Raw genomic sequence first — 16845 nt, forward strand, 5'->3', positions numbered from 1 at the left:
GTGTGTGTGTGTGTGTGTGTGCGTGCGCACACGCACGTGCACGCTTTTTATCTAACGCTTTAGTGCATAAGTGTTTGATATTAATAAACATTTGTTACATTCAAGCCATTGCCAAATGAGTTGTTACAAAGCTTATTAAGACTGTGTGTGTGGGTCGGTGGGGGAGCGTGATCACAAAAGGCTTGTATCATGTGAACGCCGGCAGTTTTGTTGTCATTACTTAGAATTCCTCATGGGGGAGACAGAAACTAATAAGCACTATAGCTTTAACAGCAAAATTATAAAAAAAAACTTGCTTTGCAGGGAGTAAAAGGAAGAGCAGGACCTGAGGGGAACCAGGGCATGTCAGGGGAGAAGGTAAGAGCCTCGTATTCCAGTGTGTCCCAATACATCTGAATATGTAATTTGACATGTTTTATACATTCTAGTTTTCCAAAACATCTAAAGTTGGAATCCATTTTGGATTTTGTTGTACTTAATTTCAACACACAGTGATTTATGTAATTCACAAAGTCATTGAAATATGTAACCACGCAATGGAACCAAGTTAGAGCAATAGTTCAATATTTTAGGAAATACATTCATTCTTGCTGAGAGTTAGATAGGTAGGAAGGTTGTTCGCTCAACACTCATGTCTGTCACTTTAACATGTATCTACAGCAAGCAGCTGACTAGCATAGCTTAGCATAGCATCAAGACTGGAAAGAAGAGGAAACTGCTAGCCTGGCTATGTCTAAAGGGTAACCGTAGTGGTATCAGGCTTATTATGTTAATTGTGGTAAGAAAGTAAATAAGCATGTTTCCAAAATGTCAAACTATTCATTTGAAGCCGGTAAATTGAAATGAAGAGCAGAACCTGCTTTTCCCCACTTTATGGTGAAAATAGTTTATGGTCACTTGCATCAGACTATTCAGCAAGATCATGTTAAATGGTTAGTTTTGCAGCAGCAGTTACACTTGCATACTAGGAGAGAGCAGCTATACAAACGTGTTAACAACTCAAAAACTGTTGTGTGTTTAGTTACTCTATGAAGCACGTACTGTACATACTTACTAAAAACTTAGTGTACATACTACTGCATGGGTAGTTCCTGACCAACTAAATGCCCTTTTTCACTTGATTTGAGAAGAAGATGTTTTTCCTCTTGTGTTCTACTAACCAGTACAGACAGCTCTTTTTTAAATTTTGCAATATTAAAATACCACTGCAGCAGCTAAAGGTCTCCCTCTCCAGTTGGAGAGATTTGTTTAAAAAGATCCAAATAAATTTCTCCCTGCTTAGTTTATGTTTTACCCTTACAGGGAGACGATGGGGAGAATGGATCACCAGGGAAGCCGGGTCAGGTTGGAAAGAGGGTAAGAGCTCTCAGTTTCAGTCTTGAACATTTGGCAGGTGTAATGGAGTTCTAAATAATCTAAAGATAATGTTGTAATGAATCCAAGAAGGTCAATATGCAAGTATTATCTCTTTTTGTAATAGTAATGCTATTACTTTTTTACAGCTTTTGGGAAAAAAAGAGCCTTTGTGTGGTGTTCAAAACAGGACTTTACATACAGATAGGTGTGGGTGTGGGTGTGGGTGTGTGGGTGTGTGTGGGTGGGTGGGTGGGTGGGTGGGTGCGAGGGAGGGAGGGAGGGAGGGAAGGGAGGGAGGAAAGGAAGGGAGGATGGCCAGAAGTAGCCACCCTGACAGCCACTTCATATACAGATGCATAAATAACACATGAGATTGTTTGGTGCTAAGCCCTCTTGCTTTTCTTTGCCAAATTGAAAAACATTGCAAACTTGTCCGCAGGGGAAACGGGGGAAGGCCGGAGTCAGAGGGACCAGGGGAGACAGAGGACCCAAGGTGGGATATATGGAAACCAAGGCTTTACGTCTGGTTTAATTATAGTGTATGAGCCAACAGTAGATTCTGTTTTGTCTTTTAGGGCCAAAAGGGAGACTTAGGGCTGGTCGGCCTCCCTGGGTGGCCAGGGCTTATTGTAAGTCAATTGATTTTCTCACTTAACATCTGTTTTTATGTCATAGATGAATATCAACACATTAGCTGTGAAACTACCGATTTAGCTGTCTGTCCCGCTTTGGAGAGAAGAGATGAATACAGTAATGAGTTTGACAATTTAAGTACATTTAATCAGGCAGCAAATTGATAACCACTTGTTATATTCTTTATTTTTGTCCCCAAGGGAATTGCGGGCTTACGTGGAGAGCCAGGGGATCAAGGTGTAAAGGGGAAAGAGGTAAACAAGAATTGTCACAGATTCAGTGAGAGGTTTACTCTGAGGATGAAACCCAACTGGATCTCTTTGGATTTAGCTTCTGTCAACAAGAAAAAAACACCTTTTTATATTTACATACAGTATGCTTTTGAAAGTTTGACCTGTGGCCCTTTGCTACATTTCATTCCCCCTCTCTCTCCCCTTTCATGTCTTCAGTTGTCCTGTCACTAAAGGTCTAAAACTGCCCAAAAAATATATATGTGTGTGTGTGTGTGTGTGTGTGTGTGTGTGTGTGTGTGTGTGTGTGGTGTGTATATATATATAATACTTATATATTATAATTATTATATAATTAATATATATTATTTTAATATATAAATAAGTGTGTGTGTGTGTGTTTGTGTGTGGTGTGTTGTGTGTGGTATATATATGTGTGTGTGTTGTATCACTAACTTTTAGTCAAGTTTCAAAGAAATTAGAAGGTCAAATTCAAGAAATCAATTCATAAGAATATTTTACATCACTAATAGGTGGAAGAACCCTAACTACTATATGGGCCCATAACAGCATCATAACTAATATAATAAGGTAAAAAACATTAAATGGGAGAATTTTTTTTGGAAAGTATAACCAGAAAACGTGTAGGCCGTAATTCACAGCAGAGTTATAACCAATAAATAAAACAGTTATCAACTCAAAAGCAATGGTGGATACTTTACATTCTCTTTCCCCACATGAAATTGGAACACAACTGAACTTGATATGTACATGTGGATCGTCATAGCAACGTGAACTGGAGTGACAGCTACTGAAATAAAAATTTGACGTTAATACTGAGCTGTTGTTCAGACTCATAAATTGCTTTGGCCCACTGGACTCAGTTCGGGCTCCAAGTGCTTAGCTTTCCATTGTGCTGTCTGAGCGAAGCTGGAGGCATGACTGTGTTGTCTGTGTCCTCAGGGGGAGAAGGGAGACATGGGACTACCTGGACAACCTGGAGCTGATAGCATGAAGGTAGGAGCAGTCCAAATTTAATAAGGAGAAAACATTATGGTTGCATGTTTGGGTAGTAACTGTCTGTAGGTGTAGCTCAAATGTTTGGGGGGAGGAGGGCTCTGATACTGGTGCCTTTTAAATAGTATGTTTACTTATGTAACAAAAGTAGATAAGTAAAAGTAGAGTAACCAGGCCCTTAGATTTAGAATAGCAAATAGCAATAAAATTCTTATTTACTTACAATTTAAGCCTTAGTAAAACTATTTGCAACAGGCATGCACTGTATGTTAAATTATGTCTCCTGTATAACTGCAATAACTGTAATAACTGCTACAAGAGAGTGTAGTTATTAATTCAATAAAAAGATCAACCTTAAAGCTATATACTACTAACATACATACTGTAGAATCAACCAGAGAAATGTTTCCTTGATGTGGCTAACACAGTAACAAGTACCAACACACACTTAGGCTGTAATTTCACACAGATCCATAGAGTTCAGTAAGTGTCCTGGGATTGGGGCAGTGAGAATGAGTTAGAAAAGGGATATGAAGGTCCTGTGGGATGAAAGCTGTTTTTACATCAAACTAACTCACTCTGATAGGGAGAACTGGCTGGCGCCTGTTATTTTACTGGCATGAATAGTGATCTGAGAAAGCTTTGCTTATTTTTTGGCTGGACTGCAGCATAGCAGGGGCCAGTCCTATGAACGCAAGAATCTGTCACTTATTGAGCAAGTGACTGATGAAGTTTCTCCATTAGCCGTTGCTGTTTCAAAACTGGAATGAGTGCAACAGTGTTTCTGCTGTGGTGACACGCGATCAATCATCTGATCCACTTCCTCAATACGTGCGCACTTGTTGTTGTTGTTGCTGCTGCTGTGGGGCTCGTTTGTTGCTCTATTTGTTAAGCTCAATCAAGAAAGCCACATTTGAGAAATTTAAGGGAAGCTCTAAAACAACTGAAATTGTTTTCCTGTTTTTGTGTTTCAAATGTGGTGTTTCAATGCTACAGTATAAATGTAGGGTATTCCACATTAGGTAGGGTATTGCATCTGTTGGTGGGCAGAGAAAAAAAAAGGAACACTAAAGATTTTAAGTGGTAGTAGTTCTCTACTACTGACTATCCAGGTAACAATTTGGCCACAATGTAGCACATTGGCCGTACACGGTCTAGACAGATACTAGGTTTCCAGCTTGTCTTGTTAACAGAGAGAAATATGTACCAGGAGTAGAGTTTGAGTCAGGCAGTTAGTTGTAGACAGCTTAAGTCCTGGTTAACAATCTATTGGAACTACGGGAAAGTACTATAATCAAATGTTTTGTTCAGAATGTATGTAGCTCAGGGTGGCTGGGTCGCACACCTGGTAGAGCGTGACCCCATAGACTTAGACTTAGACTTAGACTTCTCTTTATTGATCCTTTGGGATGACTGCACGCAGGAAATTGAAAGTTCCAGCAGCGTTTTTTAGCAAGAACAAAGAAATAAAAATAGATAAAAAGACAGTATAAAGACAACAAAATCAACAAAATACCATAAAAATTATAACAACTATAAGAACATTTGTCAAATAACAAAGAAAAACCATAAATTATTATTAAAGTGTCAGGTGATTCCAGTGTTAAAAATGATATAAATGATATAAATTGACCAGGTGTGAATTTAATCCAGGTGTGCATGTATGTATGTAGTATGTGTGTATGTATGATGTAGTATGTATGTATGTATGTATATATGTATGTATGTATGTATGTCCTCTCTGCCCTATTTCCTCCTGCCCCCTAGTGAGGAGTTGTATAGTCGGATCGATCATGAGGACAAAGGAGTCCTTGAGTCGTTGGTCCGCACTTGGGAAGGAGCAGCCTTCCACTGAACCGCTCCTCTGGGTGCTGATACGGTTTGCAGGGGGTGGCTGGCATTGTCATAATGTCCAGCAGTTTGTCCAATGTCCTCCTCTGCCACCGTCACCAGTGAGTCCAGCTTCATGCCGACCACAACCGGCCCGCCTGATCAGTTTATCCAGCCTGTGGGTGTCCTTCTTTGATATGCTGCCCCCCAGCACACCACAGTGTAGAAGAGGACACTGGTACCACAAACTGGTAGAACATCCACAGCAGTTTGCTGCAGATTTAAAGGAGCGCAGCCTCCTCAGAAGTACAGCCGCTCTGTGTCTTCCTGTACAGGTGGCTGCGGTGTGTTGTCCAGTCCAGTTTGCTGTCCAGCCACAGCCCGAGGTATTTGTACACTGAACTGCCTCCACCTCAACTCCTCTAGCAGGACCGTGGCGTGGTCTTGGTCTGGACCTCCCAAAGTCAATGACCAGCTCCTTCGTCTTAGAGGTGTTGCTGTAGCAGTTGTAGCGACACCAGAGAGCAATCCCCACCAACTCCGATACTCCTCCTCCCTGTCACCGCTGATACACCCAACGTGGCTGTGTCATCTGCGTACTTCTGTATGTGGACACAGCTCCGAGTTTAGCAGAAGTCCGAGGTGTACAGGGTGAAGAGAGAGGGGCCAGCACTGTGCCCTGGGGCCCCAGTGCTGCTGACCACCAGTGTCAGACATATGTCCTTTAGCCTGACGTACTGTGGCCTTGTCGGTGAGGTAGTCTCTGATCCAGTCCGCCCAGATAGGGTCCACTCCCATCCTGATCAATTTGTCCTGGAGTATAGGGGGGCGGTGGTATTAAAGGCACTGGAGAAGTCCAAGAAGAGGACCCTCACTGTGCCATTCCCTTATCCAGATGGAGTGGACCCGTGTAGCAGGTAGAGGATGCGTCCTCCCACCAACATCTGGTACGCAAACTCAGGAGGTCCTGGGCGTGCTGGACCTGAGTTCTGAGGAGGCTGAGGAAGAGCCGCTCCAATCTTCATCAGTGTGAAGTGAGTGCCACCGCAAGTCATTCACTCGCTGGGCTGTTCTTCTTGGGAACTGGAACGATGCAGGATGTCTTCCAAAGGGTGGGCACTCTCCCTACGCAGGCTAAGGTTGAAGATCCGTTGGAGGCGGCTCCCCCAGTTCTGCTGCGCAGGTCTTCAGCAGTCTCGGACACTTATCCGGGCCTGCTGCTTTCCTGGGCCGGAGCTTCCTTAGCTGTCCTCTGACTTGTCTGTGGTGATGTGGGCGGGGGTTGTATTGAGGAGTAGGGGGTATTGTGGTGTTGGGGGAGGTGTGAAGAGGGTTATTGCGGTGGGGGGGAGGTGTGAAAGGGGGGTATTGCGGTGTTGGGGGGGAGTGTGTAGACTGGGATGTGGTGTGTCAGGGGGGAGGTGGTGGAGGGAAGGGAACATTGCTGCGGTGAGGTGGGGGTGGGGGGGGCAAGGGCTGGTTAAACCTGTTGAAAAAGTTATTCAGCTCCTTGGCCCTCTCCATTGTCCCCCCTGTAGTTCTGGTCTTTGTGTTGTGACCTGTGATGGTCCTCACACCTTTCCCAGACCTCCCTCATGTTGTTGTCCCTCAGCTTCTGCTCCACCTTCCTCCTGTAGCTGTCCTTAGCTTCCCTCACACAGTGTTTCACCTCCCGCTGTGCTGCCTTCATGGCCTCCCTGTCCCTGCTCCTGAAGGCAGCCTTCTTCCTGTTGAGGACAGCCTTAACCTCCTGTGTTACCCATGGCTTGTTGTTAGGGTACATCGGACGGTCTTGATAGGGGAGACCACGTCTGCACAAATTCAGGTAGTCCGTCAGACAGTGTTCATCCCCTCTATGTCCTCACATCGGTCGATCAGCACATCCCAGTCTGTGGTGTTGAAACAGTTCTCAGGCACTTTCCATCTCAGGGACCACCTCCTGCTGTTGCGATTTGGCACCCCACTGGCTGTTTTTGGACCAGGGGGGTGTACAGTGGCTGTAGATGAACCAGGTTGTGATCAGACCCATATGTACATTTTAGATCCTTTGCTGCATGCCATTCCCCCTCTCTCCCACCTTTCACCTCTTCAGCTGTCCTATGAACATAAAGGCCTAAAATGCCCAAAAAATTATAAAAAAAAATAAATAGTAAAAAGATTGTTTGTTGCTCTAATGGATATTTATTTACTTTAAATTATTTTTTTTGTATTCTCTCTTCAGGGTATTCGGGGTCCTGTTGGATTGCCTGGTCCGCTGGGCTTGAAGGGAGAGCAGGTACACAAAATTAAGATCATAGTTTATCTTGTGTTCCCTCTTTTTTTTTAAGTTTGAATTTGTACTGCATTTGAAAATGTTTTTTATTATGTCCAACTTTGACATATGCGCGTTCCTCCCTCTCTCCTCTCTCTCTGTGTTTTAGGGAAATATTGGTCTACCAGGACCGAGGGGTGCACCAGGGATGCCAGGGCTGCCTGTAAGTTTCATGTCAGGATTCAACATCACATCTTAAATCTTTTAATTCACTTTGAAAAGCGCTTTTTCACAAACCTGTACATTACAGATGATTTAACATGTTTTATTTACTGTGTTTTTTTGTTGCTGGCGGTTATATCGTTATAACTAGTATTTGGTTTTTCAGTTTGGCTTGTATGCTGTTTATGTTGTTGCTTTCTTTTGTGGAAAGATCTTTGCAACTGTATTTTAAATTTGATTTTATTCATGCTATGCATTTTTTCTTTTTGTCTTATACATTTCATAATTTTGAATTCAAGCAAGAGTCAAGATTGTGTCTGAGTACAGAAGTGGAGCATGTGAGGGAAATGGGATTGTTTTATAAGAACTGGTGCAGATTGTTATCTGTCAGCCAACTAATCATTTCTTCAGCTGCACAGTTCAGCAACACACTATGATTGTGTTCAGCCCACTGTGTCTTAGGGGCAAACAAATCTATTGACTTTGGAAGCCGTGGCTGATAGGTTATTAATACAGCAGATAAAAGCCCTCGTGAGCTCTTTGTCCATAACTGCACTTCACAGTGGAAAAACTATTCTAATGTCATTTTCCTCTGTTGCAGGGTTTGTTTGGATTAAAGGTATGATATCATCATCACGTGCACTCTTGTCCTGACAGATCAAAGTCCCTTCAGATCTTACTCAGCGTTAATGTGCAGCGCTGACTGCCCTGGAGGATTGTTAACGCTAGTATTGCTCTGGTTTACGTTGATGGCACATATAATCATAAAGCTGCCACACTTAGGAGTTGCTGTTTGAATTTAATGAGATTTTGCAGCAGTCTTGATTTCCATATCAATGTGTTTCATAGTTAATAGTGTGGTATTGTCATACAGAACAGGACTGAGTCGCATGTTGTGCTGATTACATTTTCTTTTCCCCGCAGGGTTTGAAAGGCTACCAAGGTTTCCCTGGTCTTCCTGGGAGGAGGGGGCTCCCAGTAAGTTAACCACAAAAGGGGCGACCTCTTACTGGGTGAGCTCACCCAGTAAGAGTGTGCGCCCCATGCAGGCTGAGGCCTTTGCAGCGCTCTTGGTTTGAATCCGACCTGCGGCCCTTTGCTGCTTGTCATCCCCCATCTCTTTCCCACCTTTCCTGTCTATTCACTGTCACTATCAAATAAAGAGAAAAAATAGCCCCGAAAAATATTCTTTAAAAAAAAAAGTTTACCAAAGAGGATCAAAAACACTGAGTTCAAGTTTGAGTGATAAAAAACATTTGTTCATATCATATTAATACAAAGCTATTTCAAAAGTCACATTCACATTCAAAGTGTGTACTTTACAAACATGTATATAATACATTGACAATGCTTACAAATCAGTTTAATTAGTTAATATGAGATTAGCCTTGGTGCAAACTTCTTACCTCTCTAACAGTTTGCTTAGTTGATAACTTGCCTGGGTTTTAGCTAATATTAGCGTGACGTTCAGAGGACATGGGCCTCGGCTAAAGTAGTGACACTATAATTTTAAAGGATCTTAGGATGTGCAACAGCTTTTATTTCATTTGCTCATCACTCAGTTCCAAGAATCTAAGGTTTTTTATTTGTCAGTGTATACCACACATTTATATATGGCCATGTCATGAGACATTTCTTTACCATAGATTTCTATCTCTTTTAGATAAAAAAAAACTTTTCATATTTGGATTCTAATATTCATATTTTTGTAGTGTTGATCACAACACCCATTGTATGCATCTTCCTTGTGTTTTAGGGTCCACCTGGGCTTCCTGGACCCCCAGGACAATCACTAAACATGACGTTGAGCCAACTCAAGGTAAGTGATTCATGTCTTCACGGTTCAGTTAAATTATTTTGAGCAAGGGTCAAAATACAAAAGTCTTTATCACTGAACATTTGAAATGTGTCTTGACTGCAGTGCAATAGACTGTCTGTGCGTATGTTTTTATTTTATATTCTCTCTGCATGTCTAGGACCTGATATATTTGTCCGATAAGCCCAACTACCATGTGGTCCAGACTGTGCTAGATTCTCTGCAGCAGGAGCTTCAGCTGCTGCTGGATCCTCCTGATGGCAGCAAGGAGCACCCTGCCACCACCTGCCTGGAGCTCTGGCTCTGTCACCCTGAATACAGCAGCGGTCAGTTCCCCAAACAGTCAAATAGCACCAGTAAATCCACACGGAATTATTTCAGAATGGCCGAGGTGGCTGGAGTTCTGGACGCTGTCCTTTCTCTTACATGTGTGCATTATTCTCTGTGTGAGCTTTTCTAAAATCCAACAAAAAAATTGATCTGGTAACATTTATAATTCTAGCTGTGAAATACTAAATCACTCTGAGAATTTCGAGAATTTTTTGGATTGGAGAGAAAACATATTTAGTATTTATAAGTATTTAAAAAATGTACATTAATAACTTGAAAGGTACGCATGTCTATAAATTATGAGTATACACGTTAACTACAAACAGAAAATATGCACAATCACACTTCAGAGACTTCAGTTTTTTTCCGGGCTGCAGAGAGTTGAGAAATCACTTTTGGTAAAAGATTGAACTGGATATTCAAACAATAAGCACATTTTGAATGTCTCAAGTGAACTTTTTTTTTTCTAGTTTAAAGTGAATTTTGTGTGACTACTCAAGAGAAATGTTATTGTTACATCCTTACTGCCACTTTGGGAACAGTACCCAAGAGCTGGTGTCAAATCTCTCTGTCCTGAACAGCAGCCACTAAAACAGGATGCTTTTTGAGTCTCAGCAGCATCTTTAATCACATGGATGAACAGCTTAGTTTAAAAACTATGTATGCAAAGGTTTCAAAGTCAGATGCTGTAGATTTTATCAATATATTGTTGTATTTTTGTCTACTTGTTAGTTATAAAAGTTAAAAATGAAAATGGTAATACTTTTGTGACATCAGACACATAAAACATGGTATATCAAGAAATAATTTGTCTCCATGCAACACATTTTGATAGAATTCCTATCTATTTTTCATGAATCATTATTGATTGATTGCACATGGGGGAGAAAATAATGATCAAAGACAGAGAAAAGAAAAAGTAATTGAAAAAACAAACAAGAAACATAACATATAAGGCTCCTAATACAGAATACAGAATTTGTACCTTATGCTCCTGATTCTCAATAAATTTCATAGGTAAAGGATCCAAACCACCTGAGATAATATTTCCGTGTTCCCGTATGTCTTTGGTCCAGTATGTTGGAGTGGTTTTGCTTCCTGTATTTCTTGGGGCTGTCTGTAAGCAAGGACCCAACAATTCCATCCCTGCAGATGTCATTGAACTCTCACTAACCTTTCTCTGCAGGAATGTATTACATTGACCCCAACCACGGCAGCCCAGCAGACGCTCTGCTGGCCTACTGCAGCTTCTCTTCCACGTCAAAACAGACCTGCCTTCATCCTCGACACTCGCAGGTATTAAGACATCACCTGAGAAGGGCTACAGGAAATTGCACGCACACACACACACACCAATTCTTCCACCCTACAGTTTCAGGACTTTCAGGAATTACCATAAATATGATTAAGTCAGCCTCATACCATTACCAGAGCATTACTGTATAAACGACCTACATACATAATATATACAACATTATATTTGTTTTTGTTTTCTCCCTTCCTATTTCCTTATGTGATTTAGTCTCTTTCATGTTTTAGGCTCTGTGTTTGTTTATTTAAAGTGAGAATAAGCAACTTTTAAACTTAAAAGTAACATTCTTCCCCTTACAAATATAAGGTTAAATCCCCAAGCAATAAAACAAACCTAGTAAATTTAACCATATTGCTTAATTTGATACACCCGGGGGTTTTGCTGCTATAGCCCAGTACTTTGTCTGGTATGAACGGTAGCTTATGGTGGCTAATGTTAGCAAACCTAAGGTACCTGTAGATAGGGCTGTGTAACTCCCATTTCTCAGTCAGGTTACTAACTTTATGACTTTACTGTTTAGGTCTGACTTTAACATAATTGTGCTGTCATTTTGGCCAGGACAAGTGGAGTAAATATAGAGTGTGTGTGTGTGTGTGTGTGTGTGTGTGTGTGTGTGTGTGTGTGTGTGTGTGTGTGTGTGTGTGTGTGTGTGTGTGTGTGTGTGTGTGTGTGTGTGTGTGTGTGTGTGTGTGTGTGTGTGTGTGTGTGTACATATATGTGTGTGTGTGTATACAGAAGAACAACCACTACAGGTAAAAATGATGACCTTTGCTGTTAATATTAGCCTTTTTTAATACATGGAGGTATAACCGTGCCTAAAAGAGAGACAGTATTCAAAAAGTTCCCTTTGGGATTGGGTGGCTAAATGAGACACTACATTCATCCAAAGGACATCAGAGGACATCAGGTTATTATTATTCTCATTACTATTGTCTTTTTCTGTACTGCAGTCTATATAAAAAGACAAAACACGCCTCTCGCTCCCTCTCCGCTCTAATACAGTTGATACTTCATAAGAAATTGACAGACTCAACCAAAGAATAAAATGAATCTGGGCTGTGAGCGTAAAGTGAATGCCTCGCACACAGAGGTAGCTGCTTCACTTCTAGATCATACTTGAGCTGCATGCTAATGCAGAGTTCATCAGCAGCTGTCTGAACACCGTTGATCTCCACAAGTCTATTATATGAAAGCAGGACTTGCACTCAGATTGGAAATGTGTGCTTTCTTTTGTCTGCCTGCAGTTGCCCATGAAAGCCTGGATGGAAGAATTTTCTGAAGAAGGATCCTTCCAGTGGCTCAGCAAGCTGGAGCAGGGGTTTCAGGTGAGTGAAGGGAACAACCAGAACTAAACATTCACCCTAATCTCCAATGACAGATTAGTATATTCATCAAAACAGTGTTCATTGGGGTTATTGGACACTTGGGGGCAGTAGAAATCCACAACAATGTGAAATCATAGATTCTAACATATTTTGATGTGATTTGACAAAAAAAAAACATATTACATATACAGTACAATAAAATAAGTAAAATAGATACCAAGAAAAAACCCTAACGCGTTGAGTCTGTACCAACAAAAACACTCTGGCGATAACAGTACGGGACTGTCACACTGGCTCAAACCGGACTGACAAGCCTGATTGCCAGTTCCATGATTGGCGACTGCACAATGATGTCTGGTTGAGTCGTTCGGTCTCAACTTTTCGCTGCAGGCTGCTGCAGGAGTTTTTCGGCTCTCCCCTGTAGCTTCCACAGCCTAATCGGACCACCCCAATCCAAAATAATTGAAGACCGCCGCAGTGTGTGTGAATACACGCTAAATTTGCCGCAAAAAAAAGAAAACATTGACACCTTTCACATTACACATTACGAACAAAACGACAGGATATACGGTCATGAATTTTCACAAGAATTTGTCCAGGCATTTGGTCCATTTTTCCCTTAGTCTTTGTTTTACCTTTAATATTTTTGCTGTAGTTTCATACCAGCTGACATTGTTAATGCATGACATTCTTATACCTTCCTCCCCAGTTTCACTATCCAGGTGCTAATGTGGTCCAGATGCGTTTTCTGAGGTTGCACAGTAGCACTGCCGTCCAGAATATGACCCACTCGTGCCAGCCAGGACACCGACTGGGCCAGGCAGACAGAGACGTCAAATTCCTCACTGACTCAAAGAAGCAAAGTTACCTCGGAGCACTTAAAGACTGTGTGGTATGTAGGAAGGTTACTAAATGTCCCTTGTTACGATTCGCTTGAGAGGCTTGAGGAAGTACAGGTTATGCTGCTTTTTTGCCAGGATTAATCAAGTGATGGTTGCTGTACCCATACTCATTTCAGCCACATAAGGCGGAAGTGCACCATTACCCCATGTTCTTAATAGGACTAAAAGCATTCATGTTTTATTCCAGCTGAGTTTTAACTTCTCCATACACTCTAAACCCTGTGTCCACCTTCAGTTGTACTGCAAAATCAAACTGCACCCTGTTCTACTTGTACTTGCTTTACATAATTGTACTTTTGTTTGCATCCTTATTACCCTAATTTATCTTTCATTTTTCCGATTGATAAATCAGAATTGTTACTTTTTAAAGAAATTAAAACTTAGCTGGACAAAAACATGAATGCTTTTACTTCAATTTAGAACATGGGGGTGCGGTCAAATCCTCAAATTAGCTTAGGAAGGTTCCTAACTGAAACGATCCATAAGTAGTTAAGTGCCTGCCATGATAAGAGCCCTTTGAGTTGTCTAAGCAAAAGGTGCTTCAGTGCTTCTTTTGTTACCTCCTTTAGCATAGACTATACTTTACCAAAGGACAGGAGATAATGCACATTTCAACACATCTAATAATAATAATAATAATGTACTTTATGGCACTGTCCGAAAACAGTTAATATGAGAAGTTAATCTTCTTTCCAACATGTAAACTAACAGTGAGCATGTGTTTACAGAACTGTGATGAATGGATCGCCAAATCCAAAGTTACACAGCGCACCGGACAGCGGTTTATCTATTGCCCAGAGCAGCGTCTAAAACAAGTTACCTGTTTGCCCCCTGGCTAATTTCAATATATGTGTTCTGTTGAAAGTCACTACAGATATGACTACATTACTATGACCATGTGTAGGAATATTATGTCAGAATGCGCGGATTGGCTCTGACAGCATTCAAATCAATTACCTGATATCCCCCTCCCACACCAACCCAAATAAGTTATTTCCACCCTCTCTACAGTCTCTGTAGGCTATTGCTTTTTAAATTATGCATCGTAGTGATTTATCAGTGTTTTCTATAGAGTTACTGTAATGATGAGAGGCTGCTTTCCGTAACTGTTTCCAAGCGCGCAGAAATGCTACTGTAGCTTATATCATGTGATATTTAAACATTTAAAACTCTAGTTATTAAATTGACAGAGAAATTATTACAGTACTTTTAGTTTAAATAATCCAGATATAATCAAAGAAGGGACGCTGCTGACTGCTGTTCTCGTGCGTGAATGCACATGTTATAGTGGACAGCTCTGCTGTGTTTACAGTTAAGAGAATATTGTCAATAATAATAATAATAATAATAATAATAATATTCTATTTCCCACACCCACCTGCAGAACATGTACAGTAGACTTGTAGGCCTTTCATTTCTTTTTACAGTTTTATATTTAATAACTCAAAAAGAAAGGAAAACGCTGTGTGTGTGTGTGTGTGTGTGTGTGTGTGTGTGTGTGTGTGTGTGTGTGTGTGTGTGTGTGTGTGTGTGTGTGTGTGTGTGTGTGTGTGTGTGTGTGTGTGTGTGTGTGTGTGTGTGTGTGTGTGTGTGTGTGTGTAATAGATTATGTGGGAGATCAAACTAACATACATCAAGCCATTAAAGTACTATGTGTTTGGGATAGATCTTATTCCACTTTTCTAAGCTATTCCTAGTAATGAAAGTGAGCTTCTATTGTGTTATACCATAGATGTCTGTCACATATAAAAAAGTGATGAGTCATAGCAATTAAATGTAAAATGAATAAATATTCTGTTTCCTGTGTGTCAGCCTGGAGAGGAGATCCTTTCTGGACCTCGGGAGTCTGTGTTTGAGTTTGAGGACCTCCACCTGCTTCCCCTGAGAGACGTAGCACTAATGGGAGGTGGAAACTTCACCCACCAGTTTGGCTTCACCATCGGACCTGTGTGTTTCAGCTAGACGTGCTAGAAAAGTGTGCTGTCCCAGAAGACTCACAGGTCCAGGACACAAACCTCTGGTCATTTCATGGACCCCTAGAGGACAACTGGAACAGAAGATGTCACTTCCTTTTTCTCTCTTGTTTTCAGAGGATTCAATCTCTCAAGCTGAATGACTCCGTATTCATGAATTTGGGAGGACACAAGCGTACCCAGGCTTTTTTTCACAGAGAAGTCAAATTTGTTTACAGAGACGTTTATCTTGTATTGAATAATTTAAAAATGTATGTTTTTTTCATCTTTTTATATACATGTTGTAATTTTGTTATGTATTTTGGGCTTCTGTCATAGCCTGCCCATTGTCTATATAAATGCCAGACTGTCCTAGCTGACCTCTTAACAATGTGTCCTGCATGGGGACACAGCTACTGTGGTCCCATTGGCCGAATGGGACCCGGTCAGTAATCTCTGAGTCTCTGTCCACTACCTTAGTACTGTAAGTGACCTCAGATATGGGTGTCACTTTTCTCATGGTGCGGATTACGTTTTCACATGAAAGACCATTTCTTTCATCCTAAAAACAATAGAAGTGGACAGTCACATTGTCTTGGTGCTTCCAGTTGTCAACAGCACAGTTTGTCATTTTGTTGTACTACAAAACATTGTTTGTTTTACAGTTTCATGTTATTGTATGGGTTTTTATGTCTCAGGTATGATACATTCATGATATACACATGGGCACTGAAGCTACTGTTGCCAAAGTACAATATGTTGGTCAGTTTTGTAGTTTAGCAATAAAACAAGACTTGGGCAGTGTTTAAAGATAAATCCATGAGAAGACCAAAATCAACACTGAATTAGTTCAACCAACGAGTATTGTGTGTCTAAAACTATTGTGCTATCTAAAACCTCATATTGTATATCTTTTTCCTCCGTGCCATAGAGCTCCATTGTTGTTCCAAAGCTATTAAAAACACATGAGTGAGGAACTCTGTTGCACTGAGTGACCTGTTACTTCATTACCATATGCACACACTCTGTAGAATCCCACACACACTTTCACGCTTCCAGAAATACTCACTAGAGCACCCAATGTGCACTAAGCCGCTGTTGAAAATAGTCCCCTACAAGTGCAGTTTACTCCTGTTGGTCCCGAGTAATGTTGGCTAAAACCACAGTGCCCAGCTGTTTTAGGTAATTCAGTGATTCAGTGATTTAGTCAGAGTAGCAACTTCTTTGTTGGTTTTGCTTTTTTCATGAGATTTGTTAACAACACCAGCATAACCTTAATAAATGTTGAACTCCTGCACACTGTTTTCCAAAAATGTTAGAGGTTTTAGTCGTAGATCTTCATCAGGCTTTAAATGACAATATTACATGTAAGCATGTTTATTAAACAGCCACAGGCTGCATCAACCCATCACAAAGATTGCAGATTAGGAAAAGAAAATGTGGGGAAAATATTGTCTTTCTAACAAAAATCATCTAACATAAACACAATGTAAGACTAAAAAATTAAGTGACACAAAATGTTAATTCAGTGTGATTATCAGGCTTCCGTTTCCCCCATTTTCCCTGAAAGTCAGTGATAGAAACTAATACATTCTGTGATGACTGAGTACAAGACTTTAACACATTTTCATTAGACCTCATTCTGCTACGTACCTGTCCAAAGGTTTAC

General features: G+C 40.9%; 1 protein-coding gene across 2 annotated transcripts in view; it reads left to right on the plus strand.

The window, feature by feature from the left end:
* The window catches only part of si:ch211-196i2.1 (collagen alpha-1(I) chain), a 168410-nt gene extending 151817 nt beyond the window's left edge, over positions 1–16593 (plus strand). Inside the window, exons 53-68 of one of the 2 annotated variants that reach the window (XM_032540369.1) lie at positions 304–357; positions 1303–1356; positions 1796–1849; positions 1932–1985; positions 2190–2243; positions 3183–3236; positions 7288–7341; positions 7487–7540; positions 8141–8158; positions 8464–8517; positions 9296–9358; positions 9516–9681; positions 10872–10981; positions 12242–12322; positions 13032–13214; positions 15037–16593. In XM_032540369.1, the coding sequence (XP_032396260.1) occupies positions 304–357; positions 1303–1356; positions 1796–1849; positions 1932–1985; positions 2190–2243; positions 3183–3236; positions 7288–7341; positions 7487–7540; positions 8141–8158; positions 8464–8517; positions 9296–9358; positions 9516–9681; positions 10872–10981; positions 12242–12322; positions 13032–13214; positions 15037–15186 (1257 nt within the window). In that variant the 3' untranslated portion in view covers positions 15187–16593. Of the gene's footprint in view, positions 1–303; positions 358–1302; positions 1357–1795; positions 1850–1931; positions 1986–2050; positions 2112–2189; positions 2244–3182; positions 3237–7287; positions 7342–7486; positions 7541–8140; positions 8159–8463; positions 8518–9295; positions 9359–9515; positions 9682–10871; positions 10982–12241; positions 12323–13031; positions 13215–15036 lie in introns of those variants that run through there. The other variant, XM_032540370.1, reaches the window with a different exon arrangement.
* Positions 16594–16845: the final 252 nt, after the last annotated feature.

Source organism: Etheostoma spectabile, chromosome 16 (genome assembly GCF_008692095.1).
Source record: "Etheostoma spectabile isolate EspeVRDwgs_2016 chromosome 16, UIUC_Espe_1.0, whole genome shotgun sequence".
NCBI lineage: Eukaryota > Metazoa > Chordata > Actinopteri > Perciformes > Percidae > Etheostoma > Etheostoma spectabile.